The sequence below is a fragment of the Giraffa tippelskirchi genome, chromosome 4 (genome assembly GCF_054371585.1).
Source record: "Giraffa tippelskirchi isolate mGirTip1 chromosome 4, T2T-mGirTip1v1.2.pri, whole genome shotgun sequence".
Taxonomy (NCBI): Eukaryota; Metazoa; Chordata; class Mammalia; order Artiodactyla; family Giraffidae; genus Giraffa; species Giraffa tippelskirchi.
Genome location: NC_137278.1, coordinates 124,032,455 through 124,054,513, shown reverse-complemented (window position 1 = coordinate 124,054,513; position 22,059 = coordinate 124,032,455). Strand labels below are relative to the sequence as shown.

General features: G+C 38.7%; 1 protein-coding gene across 4 annotated transcripts in view; it reads left to right on the top strand.

Moving 5' to 3' along the window:
• Nucleotides 1-22,059, top strand: part of LOC145546142 (uncharacterized) — a 482,768-nt gene that overhangs the window by 353,546 nt on the left and 107,163 nt on the right. For 3 of the 4 annotated variants that reach the window (XR_014082551.1, XM_081592133.1, XM_081592134.1), the window contains one exon: nucleotides 7,988-8,033. Coding sequence is in view for 3 of the 4 variants with exons in the window: in XM_081592133.1 (XP_081448259.1) it covers nucleotides 7,988-8,033 (46 nt within the window). In the remaining variant the exon portion in view is untranslated. Of the gene's footprint in view, nucleotides 1-7,987; nucleotides 8,034-13,621; nucleotides 13,679-22,059 lie in introns of all 4 variants that reach the window. The other variant, XM_081592132.1, reaches the window with a different exon arrangement.

The following is a 22,059-nucleotide window of genomic DNA, read 5'->3' as shown; positions in this document are numbered from 1 at the left end:
AATGTGAAAACTGAAATTACATTTGGAGCAATCTATATGACTTCAGCTTTTTTTAAGATTCTGCATATAAGTGAGATCATGCAATATTTGTCCTTTTTGGTCTGGCATTCACTGGCATAATACCTTCAAGTTCCATCCATGTTGTCACAAATAGCAGGATTTTCTTCTTTTTATGGCCAAATAATATGGTGGCACTAGTGCTAAAGCACCTGCGTGCCAATGGAGGAGACATAAGAGACACAGGTTCGAGACCTGGGTTAGGAAGATCCCCTGGAGAAGGGAATGGCAACCCACTCCAGTATTCTTGCCTGGAGAATCCCATGGACAGAGGAGCCTGGCAGGCTATTTTCGCTAGGGAGACAGTGTTGGACACAACTAAAGCGACTTAGTAGAAAGTTTCATTTTTGTATACACTAGCAGTACGGTAGTGTAACATTGTGCTAAGTCACTTTAGTTGTGTCTGACTCTGCCCCACTAGGGGACCTAGTCCGTGGGGTCTCAAAGAATCAGACAGGACTGAGCAACTTTCACTTCACTTTACTATATTGTATACACACACACAGACACAATTTTTTGTACCATTGTAAATATTCTTCCTCGGCATTAAGCTTCTGTTCTGAAAATGAGAATTCTAAATTATGTTCAGAGATAGTTAGAAAACTTCTATTAAAATCTTAAAAAGTAAAGGAGCTTCAAACTGACTTTTGAAACTTTTGGTAATTATAGTTCTTAAAAATAAACTCTGCATATGAAAATACGTTATTATTTATTTCTACAAAAACAAGGAAGGAATTGAACAAATTAGATGACGGTAGTATGGTGAACAGAATTTAAGTCTGAAATTCTGTAGTTGTGTTTTGAAATATTTCAACTTGTGAGAAGAACCTTTTTATGGACTTCTTCTTCAGAATGGAATGCAATAAAATTAAGAAGACCTGTGACGTTGCAGCATCTAAATGTGGGAAAAGATTAAAATAATTGCAAAAATAGAGAAAACTTATTTGATGTGTCTGGATTCCTAAAAATATTGAAAAAGGAAGCACTCTGAATGAAGGGTAGAAGGTAGTATGTTTAAATAGTTAGAATAAGATATTTATAAAGTTCAATAAACTCCCTTAATACTATCCTTCATTGAGCAGAATTTACTCTGAAATTAAAAAATACCTCAGGAACTTTAGAGCAAGTATTTTCTAAGGTAAAAAATTTATGGTCAACAGACAAAAGTCAATTAAGGTTTTTAAAATGTCAAACTTATTAACCACTAAAAAATGCAACTTTAAGGAAGACTGCAGGCAATTTTGTGGACAAAAACTAAAATAATAAGACCATTAAAAGTTACACTCTTCATAAACTTTCCAGTGTTTTGATATTAGATCAAGGTATAACTTTAAATGGTAATATTACAGAAATAGGTACCAAGAATAATTATTCTCATGCTATTTTTAGTATTTATATAACTTGTCTCTTGAGGAACCTGTATGCAGGTCAGGAAGCAACAGTTAGAACTGGACATGGAACAACAGACTGGTTCCAAATAGGAAAAGGAGTATGTCAAGTCTGTATATTGTCACCCTGCTTATTTAACTTATATGCAGAGTACATCATGAGAAAGGCTGGGCTGGAAGAAACACAAGCTGGAATCAAGATTGCCGGGAGAAATATCAATAACCTCAGATACGCGGATGACACCACCCTTATGGCAGAAAGTGAAGAAGAACAAAAGAGCCTCTTGATGAAGGTGAAAGAGGAGAGTGAAAAAGTTGGCTTAAAGCTCAACGTTCAGAAAACTAAGATCATGGCATCTGGTCCCATCACTTCATGGGAAATAGATGGAGAAACAGTGGAAACGGTGTCAGACTTTATTTTTTTGGGCTCCAAAATCACTGCTGATGGTGATTGCAGCCATGAAATTAAGACGCTTACTCCTTGGAAGGAAGGTTATGGCCAACCTAGATAGCATATTTAAAAGCAGAGACATTACTTTGCCAACCAAAGTACGTCTAGTCAAGGCTATGGTTTTTCCAGTGGTCATGTATGGATGTGAGAGCTGGACAGTGAAGAAAGCTGAGCGCCGAAGAATTGATGCTTTTGAACTGTGGTGTTGGAGAAGACTCTTGAGTGTCCCTTGGACTGCAAGGAGATCCAATCAATCCATCCTAAAAGAGATCAATCCTGGGTGTTCATTGGAAGGTCCGATGTTGAAGCTGAAACTCCAATACTTTGGCCACCTCATGCGAAGGGTTGACTCATTGGAAAAGACCCTAATGCTGGGTAGGATTGGGGGCGGGAGGAGAAGGGGACGACAGAGGATGAGATGGTTGGATGGCATCACCGACTTGATGGACATGGGTTTGGGTAGACTCCGGGAGTTGGTGATGGACAGAGAGGCCTGGCATGCTGCAATTCATGGGGTCGCAAAGAGTCGGACACGACTGAGCAACTGAACTGAGCTGAATCGTAAAAGTGTTTTTAAGCTTTATATGAATATATATTATTTTGAATTTTTAGACAAAATTTAAAAAATATTTTTGAATAGAATTATTTTATAGACCAAGCAATATATATATGTATATAAAATAATTGTGTAGGCCTGGAGTACTGACATGGAGCTTCCCAGGTAGCACTAGTGGTAAAAGAACCTGCCTGCAAATGCAGGTAGACATAAGAGACATGGGTTCGATCCCTGGGTCACGAAGATCCCCTGGAGTAGGGCACAGCAACCCCCTCCAGTATTCTTGCCTAGAGAATCCCCATGGATAGGAGAGCCTGGCGGGCTGCCATCCATAGGGTCCCAGAGAGTCAGACACGACTGAAGCGAGTTAGCATGCACGCACGCACAGAGTGTTTCCATAGCCCCAATGCCCACCACCATCACCAAAGGCAAGCTCAACAGCTATGACCTCCAGGTCCTGCTTCATCTGACCTGGAGGAGTCTGGACACTGTGTCGACTTTTGAAACCTTGAACTCAGTCTGTACTTCAGAGAGAAACAAAGAGAGGCCCAGAAGACTGGTTGTCCATAGAATTGTAGCTTGATGCTTAGGTATAGATTTTGTATTTCTAATTTGCTGCTTAAACAGTAATTTCAAGCAAAAACAAGTAGCCAAGTTAAAAATAATCATCATTCCCTTTAATTTCTCCCCTTTTTTTTCAGTCTTTAACCTGTCCTCATGTTCCTGGTTTAACAAAATTTGAATAGAATCATATTAGGTCTATGGGGGAAGAGGTTGAGCTAAGAGAGAGAATCCTCATTTTCCGTACAGAAAATCATTATTCAGTAGGTAATGTCTAAAAGTTTTTAAAATAATCAAAAAACATTATAAATGTATTATATTAATATGGAAATAAATAATAAAAGATACTTCTAAAATGGTTGAAAGTGGGAATGGATTTGGGGCTGAGGGAGAGAGAAGTTGGTAGTAAAAGTTTTGTTATTGTATCTGTGTTTTAAAATTTTGAACATGTGTTGTCTTGATTTTTAAAAAGCAAACAAGGTTAAGTTTTTATAAAGTACCTGATACACATAGTAAGAAATTGAATTTTCCTTTCCCTGTCATTCCCAATTTTCACAAATCTCTATTTATGCATCTAATTTCCTCCTGTTTTCTGGCAATTTCTGTATAAGAAATTATTAATTCACTATGATCTTGAGGCCATGCAGGCTGACCTAGATAATCTTGGAATTTCTATGAAAGGTTATCTATTGGGTAAGTTTCAATCCCTTTTCCACTCAAAATTTTGCTAACTGAGAGCATTTTTACAAATATACAGTTGATTGGAATCTGGAAAAGTAGTAATAGGCTTTTTGATGTTCTTATTGGGCATTTCCAATACCATACACTATAATTAATTAATTTGAAAGGTTACTTCCTGCTCCCAGATATTCTTCTCACCATGTTAAAAGAAAACAGAGAGCACCCTCCTCTAGTTTCTCTTGCTGGAAATGAGACTTATGGAGGCATTATTACAAATCAAGGTCAGTGGTGGGTGGAAATTCTAGGATTCAATGAAAGAAGTTGTGGCCAAGAGTAAGCTTGTTCATGAAACATTTTTTTTTACTAATCCTTCTCCTTCCTCTAGTTTCTGGGTAAACAAGTTAAGAATGTTGTGGGCTGGTCCCTTGGTTTCTCTGCAATACCCTGTCTGGACTCTAATTACTGAAATTCGCACGTCACTGTCTATACGTTTGTCCGGAGGCCTGCTGGAGCTGTTGTGACTTGCTCATTCCCAGTATTCAAATCTGCCAGCTGTTGTGTCAACACTTGAAGGTCAAGTCTCTGATCACGCTGGCCAGGCTCACTGTTTACTATTGGCAATATAATCTCTTTCACTGTGATCAGACCTCAGATCAGCCTCTGTCCCAAACAGGCTTGATCAGCGGTGAAAAGTAGAACACTTCATGTTGCAATTGGCAGCAGAGTAGACATAGGGTCATGTTAGGGTCTGGATAGAGTTTCCCAGCAGGTTGAAAATGGTATCAAGTAAAAAATGTGAGTTGATATTGAGGGTGATTATCCATTACCAGCCTACTCCAGCCTCTCCTATAAGAGAAAGAAAGTAACTGATCATAATCACAGTACATTCACCAAGGATTATAGGGGGTCCAGACAGGCTGGGTTTAAGTGCTTTTTCTGTCTTATCTCATTTAGTCCTCATCATATCCGTAGGTGGTATTTCCTTTCCATGGGATTAAACAAAAGAAGGCCCTAAACACTTAACACAATGTCTGAAAATGCATAAGGAACTATTAGTTTACTGTCTTCACTGGTCATCAATAAAGATGCATCGATGTGTTGTGATTATAAAGCTGAGTCTTTTAAAATCCTACCATTCAAGGTAGACCTTTTCCGTCGAGGAAAGAATGCAAGTGGTAGAATGCCAAACTCTCAAGCAAGTGTACGTTTCCCTATTTTGGTGGTCAGTAATCTAAACAAGTGAGGGCAAGACAAAAGAAAATTTTCAATACCAGTCCTTGTTCCTGAAGTGCATCCTGTATCTAGGTATTGATTACATGCAATTTCCCTGGGCCAGTGCCTCCCCCGTCTAACACCAACGTTTTTTCTCAGTGACCAGACATTAAATCTCAAAGCCTCAAGTGTCCAAGGAGGGGATGGGATGCTGGGGCAGACGGTGGGAACACTTGGTTCAAAAGGAGGTGAAGCTTGATAGCAAAGATGTTATAGAGGAAATTCCGGCATCAAACTAAATGCCCTTTAATACCACGTCTTACTCTGAGAGTTTATGATGTTAAGAACACATGTTGATAACATTATTAAAGGATTAAAGTAAAGACTCTATCACTGTATTGCTAAGTGTACATTTTGGAAGTAAATCTTAATGAATCCCTATATTTAACTAAAACCTTTAACTTTGAAAACAATTGCCTTAAAAATAGACACTAAAAAGTTCAGCATTACAGTCCTGAGTGGCTACAGTTGGGGTGGACAAGGGGCATGGCAGAAGAGTGTGATTAAATCACGGCTTTGGTAGAGGCAGATAGGACAAGGATTAAAACATGACCTTGAGTCCAGCTAGCTGTGTGATCTTGAGAAAGAGGTGAAATCATCCCTTTACTTTTGGGTCAGTAAAATGAGATACTTCCAAGAGTCTTTATGGGGATTACATGAGATTACATGTATAAAACACTCAACACATATTAGATACTAAATAAGTGACAATTATAATGAAAATAATAAAGGAGAATGAGGAGACCCAGAAAGTACCTTAAACTTCGTAAATTCTGAACAACAGAGGAGGAATTTTCAAGTCACTTAGCATAAATAGTTTTCTCATTTTGCCAAAATTTCAAGCATGCCTAACCCCTCCTATCCTCACAAAACAGCTCAGAAAAATGCAATCCTGTATGAGAAAGAGCTTCCCAGGTGGCTCAGAGGTAAAGAACATGCCTGTGATGCAGGAGATATAGGCTCAATCCCTGGGTTGGGAAGATCCCCTAGAGAAGGCAATGGCACCCCACTCCAGTACTCTTGCCTGGAGAATCCCATGGACAGAAGAGCTTGGCAGGCTGCAGTCCCTGGGGTCGCAAAGAGTCAGACACGACTGAGTGACTAAACAACAACACAAGAAAAATAGAGGGGTGCATTAAGTGCTCCTCATATAAGTAACACCTCAATAAACAGAACAAGCAGAACAGGAACCACATGTAGCATTAACAGCATTCCCTGTAGGAAATAATCAGTGTTTCTAAGTTGCCTAGAGGACAACAGGGATGTGGAAGTCACTGATGCAAATTCCATGGAATTTGGAAATTATCCCTAGTTAATGTACAAAGGGAAACTAACCATTTCAGTGAGTCTGGATGATTACAATAAACACAGATGACAAACACTAGGAGACACAAAATCTGGAGACGGACAGTTAAGGGATTCCAGACCACATAAGGCAGAGAAATGACCGAATCCCCAAAGAGGAGGAACTGGATGTTAACACCACGCCCACCCTTTCATCTTGTGTTACACCATTAACTTACAGTGAATTCTCATATTGTACTATATTCAATCATCCTCAATGATTCCTCTCACTAAAAAGCCCCTTCTGTTACTGTTAATGACACCTGGAATAGCTGAACCCCCAACTGACATTTTAATATCAGTCTGAGGATGGACAGTCCAAGCTCAGCAGACTCCCCATTTTAGTAAAGCGTGGTTTTCATAGGGTTTAATCAAATCTGGGTGTGCTAAGTGTTTTATTTCATACCAATTTGTGTCTTCAATCTCAATACTACCTTTGTAAGTACATAAGGTAACTGATGACTCAGCAGGTAAAGAATCCGCCTGCAGTGCAGGAGACCCAGGAGATCCGGGTTTGATCCCTGGGTTGGGAAGATCCCCTGGAGAAGGAAATGGCAATCTCTCCAGTATTCTTGCCTGGAGAATCCTGTGGACAGAGGAGCCTGGCGGGCTACAGTTCAATGGGTTATGAAGAGTCAGACACAACTGAGTGACTAAGCACAGGGAAAGTGGTGTCAAACCAGTTTACATATGACAGAATTGTGCTTCTTGGCATTTTAGTTAATTTATCAAGTTTACAGAGTTTATATTAGAACTGCCAGCAAAATCCAGGCAAAGTCCAGTAAAATGAAATCCCAGGACCTCTCCTCTTTACCACATAACCTTCTGAGAAATACTTTGGTGAATAATATGGTGCTTTTATTTGCTTCTGCTTTCAAAATGTTACATCTCAAAATCCAGTGTGGATTTAAGTCTACTATATGTTGAATGGGCTTCCCAGGTAGCTCAATGGTAAAGAAACTGTCTGACAATGCAGGAAACATACTGAGATGTGGGTTCAATCCCTGTGTTGGGAAGATCCCCTGGAGAAGGAAATGGCAACCCACTCCAGGATTCTTGCCTGGAGAATCCCATGGAGAGGAGCCTGACAGCCTACAGTCCATGGGGGTCATAAAACAATTGAACATGACTTAGCGGTAAACAGCAACAACAACAAATGTGTTGAATATTTAATCTCTGAACTGTGAAAAGCCTTGTGATATCCTAAGACAAAAATCATTTGGAAAGGAAATGATGAATGAGTTGTGTCTTTAAAATATTCATTTCACACGAGGAAATGTTTTAGAGTTAAGACTCCACACTAATACACTACAGAGAATATTAATATCAATAACTCTTCAGGATGGAGTTAAAGCTGAAATTTAAACCCAGTGTAGCCCTAAAATTTCTATGAGTAACATTTATTGCAGCAGACATACTCAGTCACATTCTGAAACTTGTGACTTGTTAAATTGGAGTGTGTGTGTATCTCTCCAGACAGGCTAAGAAATGGAAGTGTAATATAGTTTTCACATGTTATGTGTGAAAATGTTCTCCTTTTGGTTGGTTGGTTGGTTATGGAGATTTTGAATTCACAGGCCCTGACATCTGCAGATATATGTACATTTGCAGATGGTAATTGGAGCCTTACCCGCCACCACCTGTCCCAGTATCTTCATCTTTTGTTTATCTTTGCAGGGCTCACGGGGAGGAAGAAGAGGCTGCTGTACTGACACATTCTCAGGTCTGACTCTGTCTTCCCTGTTGTTTTGAACCCGCTGCCTTTGGGTTGAGAAAGGTTAGAGTGGGTCTCATCTCCCCTCCCGAAAGATGTTGTGAAGATGTCAGCCCTGAGGGAGTAAGCTGGGTGGTCGAGATTGAGTCAGTCATTTTGTGTAAGGAGCAATAGGAGCGTGTCATCAGGGCAAGGTCTTTGATACCCTTCATCAATTCTGTCCTTTCTGAGTTGCCTTTTAACGATGCTGGTAGAACAACTGCTTTAAATGACTTATTGAATTTTCCAGCCCAGGAGGAGCTTAGGGATTATTGAATGTCATTTCTATCATTTTATGGAAATAAGAGGCCCAGAGAAGTGACATGCTTTTCCCAAGGCCACATAACTAGTAGTGACAACTGAACTGGGAAGTAAGTTTATTGCCACCCTTTTGCTTTAAACTCTGCCTTCCATGTCCAGGCAAATGAATGACTGAGCTGAGGTGATCAGCAGTTTTTTTTGATTGAACTGGTATAATCAATTAAAATTCCTGCTTCTAGGGTTTATTTTTCAGTTGAACTACAATGCTGGTGAACAGACTTGAAGCTGATTAAGCATTTTCGATTCAATTCTTTCTGGATTCCTTGGGCCATTCTCTCATCTGAGCCCTAGAACATTTTATTCCTTAAAAAACGCAATTAGGCATGCCATGTAAAATGTATAGTCTTGTGTGATTATAGGAATTTTGCCATTATATATTCTCAGCAAAAGATGATTTTATTATGTAGAACTGAATTGGAGTCATGTAAATGGAAAACAGTTTTTTAAAAACATCAAGAAAGAACCACCGCTGCAAACAATGTGATAACATCTACATCACATAAATATTGGGTTTTGACTAAGACTTAGTGTTCTTTGGAACTCAGAATAAGGAATCCGTGAAGGAAATAATCCAGCACCACCTTAAAATTTCTCAAGCGTGTCTCAGGGAAAAATGCTGTTAACAAGCATTCTGATAATCATCATAAAATAATAGATTTCTTTCAGTTGTAAGACAAAGAAATTTGTGTCAACAAAGATGGGATATTGGATATAAAGACTGATATTTTTTTCTGTAGCTTCTGGCCTGCTGTTTTAAAAGTCAGTTCAGTTCAGTTCAGTTCAGTCGCTCAGTCGTGTCTGACTCTTTGTGACCCCATGAATTGCAGCACGCCAGGCCTCTCTGTCCATCACCAACTCCCGGAGTCTACCCAAACCCATGTCCATTGAGTCAGTGATGCCATCCAACCATCTCATCCTCTGTCGTCCCCTTCTCCTCCCGCCCCCAATACTACCCAGCATTAGGGTCTTTTCCAATGAGTCAGCTCTTCCCATGAGGTGGGCTAAGTATTGGAGTTTCAGCTTCAACATCAGTCCTTTCAATGAACACCCAGGATTGATCTCCTTTAGGATGGATTGATTGGATCTCCTTGCAGTCCAAGGGACTCTCAAGAGTCTTCTCCAACACCACAGTTCAAAAGCATCAATTCTGCAGCACTCAGCTTTCTTCACTGTCCAACTCTCACATCCATACATGACCACTGGAAAAACCATAGCTTTGACTAGATGGACTTTTGTTGGCAAAGTAATGTCTCTGCTTTTAAATATGCTGTCTAGGTTGGTCATAACCTTCCTTCCAAGGAGTAAGCGTCTTTTAATTTCATGGCTGCAATCACCATCAGCAGTGATCTTGGAGCCCAAAAAAATAAAGTCTGACACTGTTTCCACTGTTTCCCCATCTATTTCCCATGAAGTGATGGGACCAGATGCTATGATCTTAGTTTTCTGAACGTTGAGCTTTAAGCCAACTTTTTCACTCTCCTCTTTCATTTTCATCAAGAGGCTCTTTAGTTTTTCTTCGCTTTCTGCCATAAGGGTGGTGTCATCTGCATATCTGAGGTTATTGATATTTCTCCTGGCAATCTTGATTCCAGCTTGTGCTTCATCCAGCCCAGCCTTTCTCATGATGTACTCTGCATATAAGTAAATAAGCAGGGTGACAATATACAGCATTGATGTACTCCTTTTCCTATTTGGAACCAGTCTGTTGTTCCATGTCCAGTTCTAACTGTTGCTTCCTGACCTGCATACAGGTTTCTCAAGAGACAGGTCAGATGGTCTGGTATTCCCATCTCTTTCAGAATTTTCCACAGTTTATTGTGATCCACACAGTCCAAGGCTTTGGCATAGTCAATAAAAGTCAAGAAGTGTATTTTTCATTCACAGCCATAGCAAGGTATAATGGAATCAATCATAAAATTGTTTAAACAAAGGCATTTATGAAAGCATGCAAAACTGATGCAAAGAAAGGTAGATCATCAGTGTGTCTACCATAAACATTTATTGCATCTACGTACATGTACATATGTTTCAATTATAGCCACATTGATAGAGTTTTTGTTTAATCTTCTATTTTCAGCAGCAAGTTCATTCTTTGTTTCATGCCAAGTTCCTTTTAGGATTTCCATGTGACATGTATTAGCATTTTTGGCTTCAAAAGTACCTCTAATGAACCATTTACAATTTTTTTAAGAGTGCTTAAAAAATTAGGCTGTGACAGTTATCCAAAACATAATTTGATATTCTGTTTAATTATTTAATACGTTATTTAAAAATTGAAGTGTGGCCTCTGGTTGGTTGGTTGATACAGTACCATTAAGGTGGATTTGAAGCCCCTTCAAGACTATAATTATCAGCTGCATCCTTCATGGTTGGGATTTAGAAATTAGATTGTGTTCTAATAAAATGCAAATTCAAAAATGTCAACTTCAGTGTTTTATAAAAAATATATCCTTAAAATATTACTAAACAGCTACATCTTTAAAAAATAATTACTAAGCTAAGGAAATAAAGTCTTCTAAATAAAGTATTCTATAAAATATTCTATTAAAGTGAAAATGGACTAATCCATATAGTGCTGCTTACTATATTTATGTGCATTCACATTGATAGCCCATTTTCATATTTTCAAGAAAAATACATGATTCTGTTTTACAAAAATATTTGTTTACCTAACATGGTTCAAATCTGCAATAATGGTGGGTCTTTAAGCAAACCTCACGATTGTTCTCAGTCTCTTCTAACAAAGGATGATCGAACATCATGACAGAACTTCACAACTCTCTTTATAGGAGAAAAATGAAAGTGACGAACAGCTCTCTCTGCAGTGGGTTATCCAATTGTGCTTCTTTTTGTGAAACAAAAAACTGCATTTTTTTCTGGGAGTATCACAAATGGAAATGATAATGGAAATATAAAGCAGCTTAGGTAAATATCTTTTTTTAAATTAGAGTATAATTGCTTTACGATGTTGTGTTAGTTTCTGCTGTACAGTGAAGTGAATCAGCTGTAAGTATACATATATCCCTTCCCTCCTGAGGCTCCCTCCCACCCGTATACCACCTCTAGGTCATCACAGAGCACCAATCTGAACTCCCTGTGCCATACAGCAGCTTCCCACTAGCTATCTATTTTACAAACATTAGTGTACATATGTCAATCCTAATCTCCCAATTTGACCCACCTTCCCCTCCCCCTCCATGTCCACATGTACGTATCTATGTTAAATATCTTTTGAAGAGTACTCTGAAGACCTCTACATTAGACTTACCTGTCATTTAAAAATGCAAATTATTGGCTAGTCTCAGACTTATGAAATCAGAGGGTTCTCTAAAATTTGAAAACCAGTGATTGAGATGCTTAACTATATCTATATTTTTTCTCTAAAAAAGAATAAGTATGTGTGTGTGTGTATACATATATACATATATGTATATATACATAACTGAATCACTGTGCTGTACAACTAAAACTAACATGACATTGTAAATTAACAATACTTCAATTTTTAAAAAATAAATTAAAAAAGTCTTCCCTAATCCTCAAAATCAGATAACTGTATTTTTCTTTCACTTCATAACCCTTACATAATTACTGCTGAGACAGCAAGGGCTGTGTCTTCTCTGCTGTGTTCTCAAAGCTTAGCACAGTAACTGACACCTGGCAAACCCTTAAGAAACTCTGTTGAATAAGTAAATGACTAATTAATATAACATAGAACGCTGGCCACAGTGAAGCAGAATTCTTGATGATAATTCAATTTCCCGAGTCACAGACAAAAATGATTTTAAATAAGTAGTGACTCCTTCCCTCTCCCACCACTTATGTCACCACTCCTTTGGAGAGGAGAGTGTTCTTTTAACTATAATTTTCCAATCCGCCACATTTAAAACTGAACGGTCATGTCAGCAGTGATGTTGAAGCATGTCTACATCTCTATAATCATTCAAGCCAAATGCTTTTGCTGATTCAGGTTTAGAACAGAAAGTCTCCTACACCCTTGGCATTGAAATCAAGAATGCTCTTAAGAGAAGGAGCTAAAAATGCAAGACAAGAGAAGTTCCATACAGTGAAGTGGTCGATTAAGGGTTAAGGGAAATGGAAGAAGCTGCAGACACTAGAGGGCTTCCCTTGTGGGTCAGCTGGTAAACAGTCAGCCTGCAATGTAGGAGACCTGGGTTCAACTGCTGGGTTGGAAAGATCCCCTGGAGAAGGGAAAGGCTACCCACTCCAGTATTCTGGCCTGGAGAATTCCATGGACTATACAGTCCATGGGGTCACAAAGAGTCAGACACGACTGAGTGACTTTATTTTTGTTTCACAGACACTAGAAACCTTGTATAATTATTTGAGGTTAAGTCCCAAAATCAGTTAGAAAACCATAGTTAAAGAGTTTTGAAAATTTTTGGCCAAGCCTTCAAGATTAAGGGGCATATTTTATTTACTTGAATATAGAGTACAGTTTGTGTTAAAAGCATCACCCCTTAAAGTGAGAGAGCGTGAAGGGACTTTTCTGGTGATCCAGGGGTTAAGACACTGTGTTCCATTGCAGGGTGCACAGGTTCCAACCCCGTCAGGGAACTAAGATCCCACATGCCATGCAGCATGAAGAAAAAAAATAGACGGAAAACAAAACAAACAAACAAAAACAAAAATGGAGAGCATGGAGGGCTGATCTGGGAAAATGACCCCAGTGCACCTGCCCTTATATTTATCGCATAAACCACCCTTCTGGGATAGAAAGGAGCCCAGAGAGGGAGATTTCTAGAACAGGTCTTAATTTAAATGATACATTTAGTAACAATGTTCCAGGCTCAGAAGCCTAGAGCATGACTGTCTGGAAGTCAGTGACCACAGCATCTTTACCTTAGCACCCCCTCCCCACCCCCAACCAAGAGCTCTTGCTCATTCAAGGCAGGAGCTACTTGGTCAAGCTCTGTTGAATGTTGAATACAAACAAAAAGAAAACTCAAACAGAAAAAAGAATAGAGAATTTTAAATAATTGATCCTTCTATCATTGAAATTTCCTCTTGAGTATTATACTAAATTCTAGACTGACACTAAAATTACCTATACTAAACTACAGACCCAGATGGGGCAAGAAGGGTGAATATGGACAAGACCAGGCAGGGTCTGAAGCCAGAGTGTAGAGTGGGAGACTGACCACTGGGAAGACATGTACAGTTGCTGAGATCAGAAACAAGTAGAGTTGATTGAGACTTCTCTTCCTCGTCTAAAGGACTGGCTGAGTTGAAGATTTTCAAGTGGGATTTGAATCATTGGCCGAAGAAGGTTGGTAAATGTTTAAAGGGACTAAGACATAAGAAAGCTTACACAGTTTGACTTGTAGAACCTTCCTCCTTCCGCACCCAGATTAATAACTCCCAGGAAGGGCCAGATTCATGGGCATACAACCTTATACAGCTTGAGGGGCTCTGTGCTTGCTTCAGTGCTCTGCTATTGCCATCTTGAAATTCTCCAGAATTTTATTTTAGAACTTTTAATGGATAAGCAAGGCTCTGTGGGGCAATGGAGTGTGCACATGAGCAGAGAGGATATGCACAAGCAGCATGTCTGCCACCTCATTTGCATATAGTGTTTAAGACGCCCCATAAGCACAGACTTCTGAGGGACCCACCACACGGGCAAGTTCAGCAAGACTGAAAGTTGAGTACCAGTAATATTAAAACTGAGTAATCCAAGGGTGCTGACAGCCCAAGTCTGCACTTTCAGCCTGAACCAGAACGTGCTTTGAACAGAAAAAAAGCAATGCGATTCTAAGAAGCATCAGCAATTTAAGAATCCCGTCGTTTTTCATTCATGTTATTCTCCTGCTTTAGCCAAACACTTTCGCCAAAAATGATGACATAGGAGGAAAGGGAGAGATAGGGCTACGCATATTCCTTCTTTCCTTTCCTTTTTACTCAGCTGAAAGGTAGAGAGTGTGGGCACAATGTGTATATATCAAGACATGATGTAAACACAGCACAGCATTTCCATTCTTTTGATAAGAACAAAATATAAAAGTATGTGCGTGCGTGCTGAATTGCTTCAGTCGTGTCCAAACCTTTGTCACCCTATGGGCTGTAGCCCACCAGGCTCCTGTGTCCATGGGGATTCTCCAGGCAAGAATACTAGAGTGGGTTGTCATGCCTTCCTCCAGATATATGCACATACAATCTACAAATTATAAATTGTCCCATTCCAATGATTGTGAATATGATCTTATATTTATGCTTAAAACTGACATTGTACGATATAAAAATGAATGGTAAAATTCATGCAAATAATTTAAAATTTTAATATCTTTCTACTTATAATGACATTGAGTAAAAATAAAAAACAGCATGACAAATCAAGAAAGAAGCCACAGAAGGAAAAAAATGTCTTTTAATACCTTTAATATCATTTTACCCCTGCTCTTTCTTACTTTCTTTCTTTTTCTTTAGTTGAAGTATGGTTGATTGACAATGTAGTGTTAGTTTCAGGTGTATAGCAAAGTGATTCAGTTATATATCAGTTATATATATATATTTATATATATTATATATATATTCTTTTCCAATTTTTTTCCCTTATTGGTTATTATAAAATATTGAGTATAGTTCTCCCCACTGCTTTTTCTTTCTTTTTTTAATTTATTTTAATTGGAGGCTAATTACTTTACAATATTGTGGTGGGTTTTGCCATACATTGACATGAATCAGCCATGGGTGTACATGTGTTCCCCATCCTCCCTCTCCACCTCCCTCCCCATCCCATCCCTCAGGGTCATCCCAGTGCATCAGCCCTGAGAACCCTGTCTCATGCATTGAACCTGGACTGGCGATCTAGTTCACATATGATAATATACATGTTTCAATGCTATTCTCTCAAATCGTCCCACCCTCGCCTTCTCCCACGGAGTCCAAAAGTCTGTTCTTTACATCTGTGTCTCTTTTGCTGTCTCGCATATAGGGTCATTATTACTATCTTTCTAAATTACATATATATGTATTAATATACTGTATTGGTGTTTTTCTTTCTGACTTACTTCGCTCTCTTTAATAGGCTCCAGTTTCATCCACCTCATCAGAACTGATTCAAATGAATTCTTTTTAATGGCTGAGTAATATTCCATTGTGTATATGTACCACAGCTTTCTTATCCATTCGTCTGCTGATGGACATCTAGGTTGCTTCCATGTCCTGGCTGTTATAAACAGTGCTGCGATGAATATTGGGATACACGTGTCCCTTTCAATTCTGGTTTCCTTGATGTGTATGCCCAGCAGTGGGATTGCTGGGTTGTATGGCAGTTCTATTTCCAGCTTTTTAAGGAATCTCCACACTGCTCTCCATAGTGGCTGTACTAGTTTGCCTTCCCACCAACAGTGTAAGAGGGTTCCCTTTTCTCTACACCATCTCCAGCATTTATTGTTTATATCCAAAGGATAGCAGCCATTCTGACCAGCGTGAGATGGTACCTCACTGTGGTTTTGATTTGCATTTCTCTGATAATGAGTGATGTTGAGCATCTTTCCATGTGTTTGTTAGCCATCTGTATGTCTTCTTTGGAGAAATGTCTGTTTAGTTCTTTGGCCCACTTTTTGATTGGGTCATTTATTTTTCTGGAATTGAGCTGCAGGAGTTGCTTGTATATTTTTGAGATTAATTCTTTGTCAGTTGCTTCATTTGGTATTATTTTATCCCATTCTGAAGGCTGTCTTTTCACCTTGCTTATAGTTACCTTCGTTGTGCAAAAGCTTTTAAGTTTAATTAGGTCCCATTTGTTTATTTTTGCTTTTATTTCCATTACTCTGGGAGGTGGGTCATAGAGGATCCTGCTATGATTTACGTCAGAGAGTGTTTTGCCTATGTTTTCCTCTAGGAGTTTTACAGTTTCTGGTCTTACATTTAGATCTTTAATCCATTTTGAGTTTATTTTTGTGTATGGTGTTAGAAAGTGTTCTAGTTTTGTTCTTTTACAAGTGGTTGACCAGTTTTCCCAGCACTACTTTCTCCATTGTATATTCTTGCCTCCTTTGTCAAAGATAAGGTGTCCATAGGTGTGTGGATTTATCTCTGGGCTTTCTATTTTGTTCCATTGGTCTATGTTTCTGTCTTTGTGCCAGTACCATACTGTCTTGATGACTGTTTCTTTGTAATATAGCCTGAAGTCAGGCAGGTTGATTCCTCCAGTTCCATTCTTCTTTCTCAAGATTGCTTTGGCTATTCAAGGTTTTCTGTATTTCCATACAAATTGTGAAATTATTTGTTTTAGTGCTCTGAAAAATGCCATTGGTAGCTTGATAGGGATTGCATTGAATCTATAGATTGTTTTGGGTAGTATACTCATTTTCACTATATTGAGTCTTCCAATCCATGAACATGGTATATTTCTCCATATAGTTGTGTCATCTTTGATTTCTTTCATCAGTGTTTTATAGTTTTCTATATATAGGTCTTTTGTTTCTTTAGGTAGATTTATTCCTAAGTATTTTTCAACAAAGAGTTGTGCATTTTTATTTTGCACTGGGCCTGCATATTATATAGCTAGCCTTGCTCTCAGGCAAGTTTTCCAAGGAGTATCAGCTTGGAAAATTTTGGAAAGGAGGAATGCACAGCAGGGAACTGAAGCCTGAAAATTTTATCTTACCCCCTTCCCAGTCACAGGGCAGTTAGAGGGCATTGTCAGGAACTCTGATGAAATAGGCAGATCTGGGCTAAGGATCTGGAGCAGATCCTTAGCTATGTGGCCTTCTGAAAGTTGCCTAACCTTTCTGAGCCTCTGTTTCTCCATCTGTGAAAGTGGAAAGTAACATGCATGGGTGCTGTGAGGGCTAGACGTAACTCATGCAAAGTGTCTACTACACGGTAAGCTCTTAATATATAATAGTTATTAACACAGCTATAAAGGTTCTGTTATTTCTGGAACCCATAGGACAGTCCTTATATATGGCAGATTAAGGATTGCTTTTGCGAAAGGATTTGAAAACATACTGATTTCCTCCTGATGCCTGAAATCCCACCACCAATCCACTGCTGATTATTCTAACTCTCTTTTCCATGTGCCTATCCAGAAAAGGTATAACACAAAACCTGAGCATCTCAGTGTGAATGTAACAACAGATAGAGGAAGTATCTGCAAGAGCAGTGGAAGGTGGAGTGGACGATGTTCCTGAAAGAGAAAAGTGCCCTAGATTGAACACATGAGGGAAGAGTAGAAGAAAGGACAAAAACAAATTCCACCTTCTTGGAAGCTAGCTACATGTTAGACTTGTGATCATCAAAGTGGGCAAGCTTGAGCAAATCAAACATCTTCCAACCCATCAGTCTCAATTTCATGTAAAATAATAGGTTGATTATTGTAAAAATACCTTCACAATCTAAGATTCAAAAATTCAACAAGCATTCATCAGTGGCTTGTTCTATGTGTGACACAATGCTAGACACTTTGGGAGACACAAAAAGGAATAAAGAAATATCCCTGCCCTCAAGGAAGTCACCATTTGGAAGAAAAGATGAGATCAACACCTGCCATATATAAGGCAGGAAAGAAAAAGTGCTCTGGGGAGAACAGAGACTGAGATACAGAGAAAAGAGCAGATGTCTTTGTATTACAGAGAAAAGAGCAGATGTCTTTGTATTTTGAGCTGAGGTATGTCTTTCTCTAGGGCTTCCCAGTGGCAAAGAATTTGCCTGCAATGAAGGAGACCCAGGAGACATGAGTTCAATCCCTGGGTCGAGAAGATCCCTTGGAGTAGGAAATGGCAACCCACTCTAGTATTTTTGCCTGGAAAATCACATGGACAGAGGAGCCTGGTGGACTATAGTCCATGGGGTCACAAAGAGTCAGATGTGACAGAGTAACTGAGTGTGCACATGTCTTTCTCTTTACCCTTCCTATCCTATTCTAACATACATAAACATTTTTGTTTCGCTACATACTAGGAACTACGTTTTAGGGGGCACATAAACTGTATCAAACATTATGCCAGAAACTTTCACCTATATCACATCAGTTGATTTGTGTAAATACTGCTAGGATGAGAAAATGGACTATTAGAAGCTAAGGACTTACTAAAAGTTGTACAACTAGTGAGTATCAGAGTCAGAATTCAAACCTAGGTTAATCTGACTGCATAGACCGATTAGTCTCTTTCCATTTGTTTCTGTAAGAGCCTTCCCAAGCTTCCCCAAAGAGACTGTGAGGTTATGTTCCTTTACACCTTTGCATCTGTTCTTCCTCTGTCTAGAACAACTTTAATCTCTTGTCTCCAGGGTAAACTCCTACACATAATTTCAAACCCAACTCAGCTATTAACTCTTTTTACCTACCTCTTCAGCCCTCCAAAAGATTAATAATTCTCTATTCTCTGCTTCCAGATATCTTCTGTATGTGCTGTTATCTACTTATCATATTGTAGAGTAATTCACTTATAAATTTGTCATCAATTTTAGACAGCAAAATCTTTGAGGGATGGTTCATATCTTTTGTGTTTATATATTTAGCACATGGTAGGAGCTCAACAAATTTTTGCTAAAACACATTGAATTAGATATTCAGTTAAGGGAATTAGTATTAGGGATTAGAATTATTATTTTTTGTAAAGGACCAGAAAATAAATATTTTAAGCTTTGCAGGCTATAAAGTCTCTGTCTCAATTATTCTGCACTGCTGTTTCAGTGCAAAAACAGCCTTAGAAAGCATACTGAAAAGAATGAGCTGTGAAGTGAATGTGACTGTGTTCCAATAAGACTTTATCAATAAAAGCAGTCTGGTAGGCCAGATTTGGCATTCAGGCTGTAGTTTGCTAACCCCTGATGTACTGTATGCCATCAAGCTGGTATTAGAAGTGGGAGTAGACAAGGCCTTCCCAAGTGGAATAAGTAGCATGTGCTAATGCCCTGTAGCAGTATCCATTCAAGGAAAAACAAAGACCAGTAAGGCTGATTTATGGTGTGCAAAGAAGGGAGTCATAATAGATTCATCTGGGAAAGTGGGGTAAGACTATGGAGAGCCCCAAATGCTAGAGTAAAGTCTATTCTAAATCCAATAGGTATGGGAATGCCATTGAAATTTTTGAACAGATTGATGACCTGCAGTGACTAAACATTAGAAATTAAACTGCCCACACATGTACTAGACACACATAGATCAAGACGTTTGTAAAACAATCTAAGCAAAGGACTAGCAACAGTGAAAATGGAAAAATATGGGCAAATGTGAGAGTGACAGAGGCAAAGTCTGCAGGAATTGGTAACTGATTTCACATCAGCATGAACAGAATAAAAGATGACTTTTCTAGCCTGGTGCCTGGGAACACAGTAGACTCAGTAATAAAACGAGGAAGGGCAAGAGGAAGAACAGACTTCAGAAAAAAAAAAAGAATCAATTTGTTTCAGACATGTTAAGTCTGATTTTAATACTTGTTTTGCCTGGTCAAATCCCAAGTTTAAATTCTGTGAATTATAACAGCATTCCTTTCCAAAACCGGATTAAAATATTTCTGCCCTTTGGCAGGAAAAAGACTTATAAGTTTTTTCCAAAATATACCTTTCCATGATGTTTGATCTCTGTTTAATTTTTATTTTAAGCTCCACTTGTCCTAACAACTAAAGAATACTTAGAGTTTTCTCTCCTTCCTTGTGTCTCCTAATTTTCCAGTAATGTACTATGTAACTCAGACCACTCACTTTTGGTTCACATTTTCTCCATATAATGGGATAAATTAATGGAGACATGAATTCAATCCCTGGGTCAGGAAGATCTCCTGAGAAGGAAATGGCACCCCACTCCAGTATTTTTGCCTGAAAAATTCCATGGACAGAGGAACCAGGCAGGCTACCATCCTTGAGGTAGAAAAGAGTCAGACACGACTTAGCGACTGAGCACCCACACATGCTGGGTGGGGATTTAGGTCTTTCTGTATGCACTGCGATCATTGAGATAAGCAAAGTAAGGGTACAGTCCCATGATAAGAACACAGAAACCTAAATGTCAAGCTTGAGAGACAACTGAAATTGAATTCCAGTCAATTTGGAACATGTCCCGAAGGATAATTGATGTGGCACGTAGAAACTGAGGTCAGGAACTTGCAAATTCTGAGTCAGGTTGCAAAATCTTGGTAAGAAGCATCTGAGAGCAGAGTCAGAATGACTAAGTCGAGTCACATGGTTGAGATTCACATACAGAAACCAGGTGAGGTTGAAGGTGGAGAAGAGCAGCAGAAGGGAGAATGTCTGGATCTTAACTGACCATGAGCAACCAGGAGGTGTATACTCAGCCCAATGCAGCAATGTTTGGAGCCCTTCATGTCAGGCAACAGCAGTGGTGGTTAAGCATACAACTTAAAATGGAAAACTACATTCAACTCCCTATAACATTTAAAAAAAAAATGTAGATCCACCACTACACAACTAATAGAAAGGCCAAAACCCTGAACAGTGACAACACCAAGTGTTGGCAACAGGAACTCTCATCCATTGCTGATAAGAATGCAAAATGGTACAGCTACTTTGGAGGACACTGTGGTGGTCTTATAAAACTAAACATATTCTTATCATACGATTCAGCAATCGTGCTTCTTGGTGTTTACCCAAAGGTGTTGAAAACTTTTGTCCACCCTGAGACCTGCATGTGGATGTTTAGAGCAAATTTGGAAGCAACCATGATGTTCCTCCTTAGAAGAATGGATAAATGCTGTGTAGTGTGGTACATCCAGACCATGAAATATGATTCACCACTAAAATCAAATGAGCTGTTAAGCTATGAAAAGACACGGAAGAACTTTAAGCACATATTTAATTTTCTTAAAAGTGAAATAAGCCAATCTGAAAAGGCTACATACTATGTGATTCCAACTATATGACATTCTGGAAAAAGCAAAACTATGGAGATAGCAAAAAATATCCATGGTTGCCAGGAGGTGGCAGGGAGAGCTGGGGTTAAGTAGGAAGAGCACAGAGGAATTTCAAGGAAGTGTAACTATTCTGTGTGATAATACAGTGGGGGATACATGATATTACACATTTGTCCAAACTCACAGAATATACAGCACCAAGGGTGAATCCTAATATAAACTAGGGACTTTGGGTGATGACGTGTCAAAATAGATTCATCAACTCTAACAAATGTATCATTGTGTTAAAGATTGCTGATAATGAGTGAGGCTATTCATGTGTGGCAACAGAGAGTATATGGGAAATCACCGTACCTTCCTCTCAGTTTTGTTGTGAACTTTAAACTGCTCTAAAAAACCAAAGCCTTAATAAATTTTTTTAAAAAATCAAATATACCAAAAGAACAACAACAAAAAAGATCCTAAAAAGGATAATAAAATCAAAAGTTACAAGAAAAACTTACAAATAAAAATTGTACTACAATCTAAACAAAGTCTGTAGGTTAGTTATTAGTATTGTAACAAAGGTACTTTCTTAGTTCTGACAAATACAGTATGGCTAGGTAAGATGTTAACATTAGAAGAAGCTGAATGAAGGTAAACAGGAGCACTCTGTTGCTGTCTTTGTAACTTCTCTGTAAAATCTAAAATAATTCCAAAATTAAAAAGGCAAAAAAAAAAAAAAATCTTCACATAGCTTCCTGGATCCACCATTTACAGAGCTGAAAGATTAGTCATTGCTTAGGATGGCTTTTCTTCCAAAAGCCCTTACTGCGATGAGTCAGTCAGTTGCT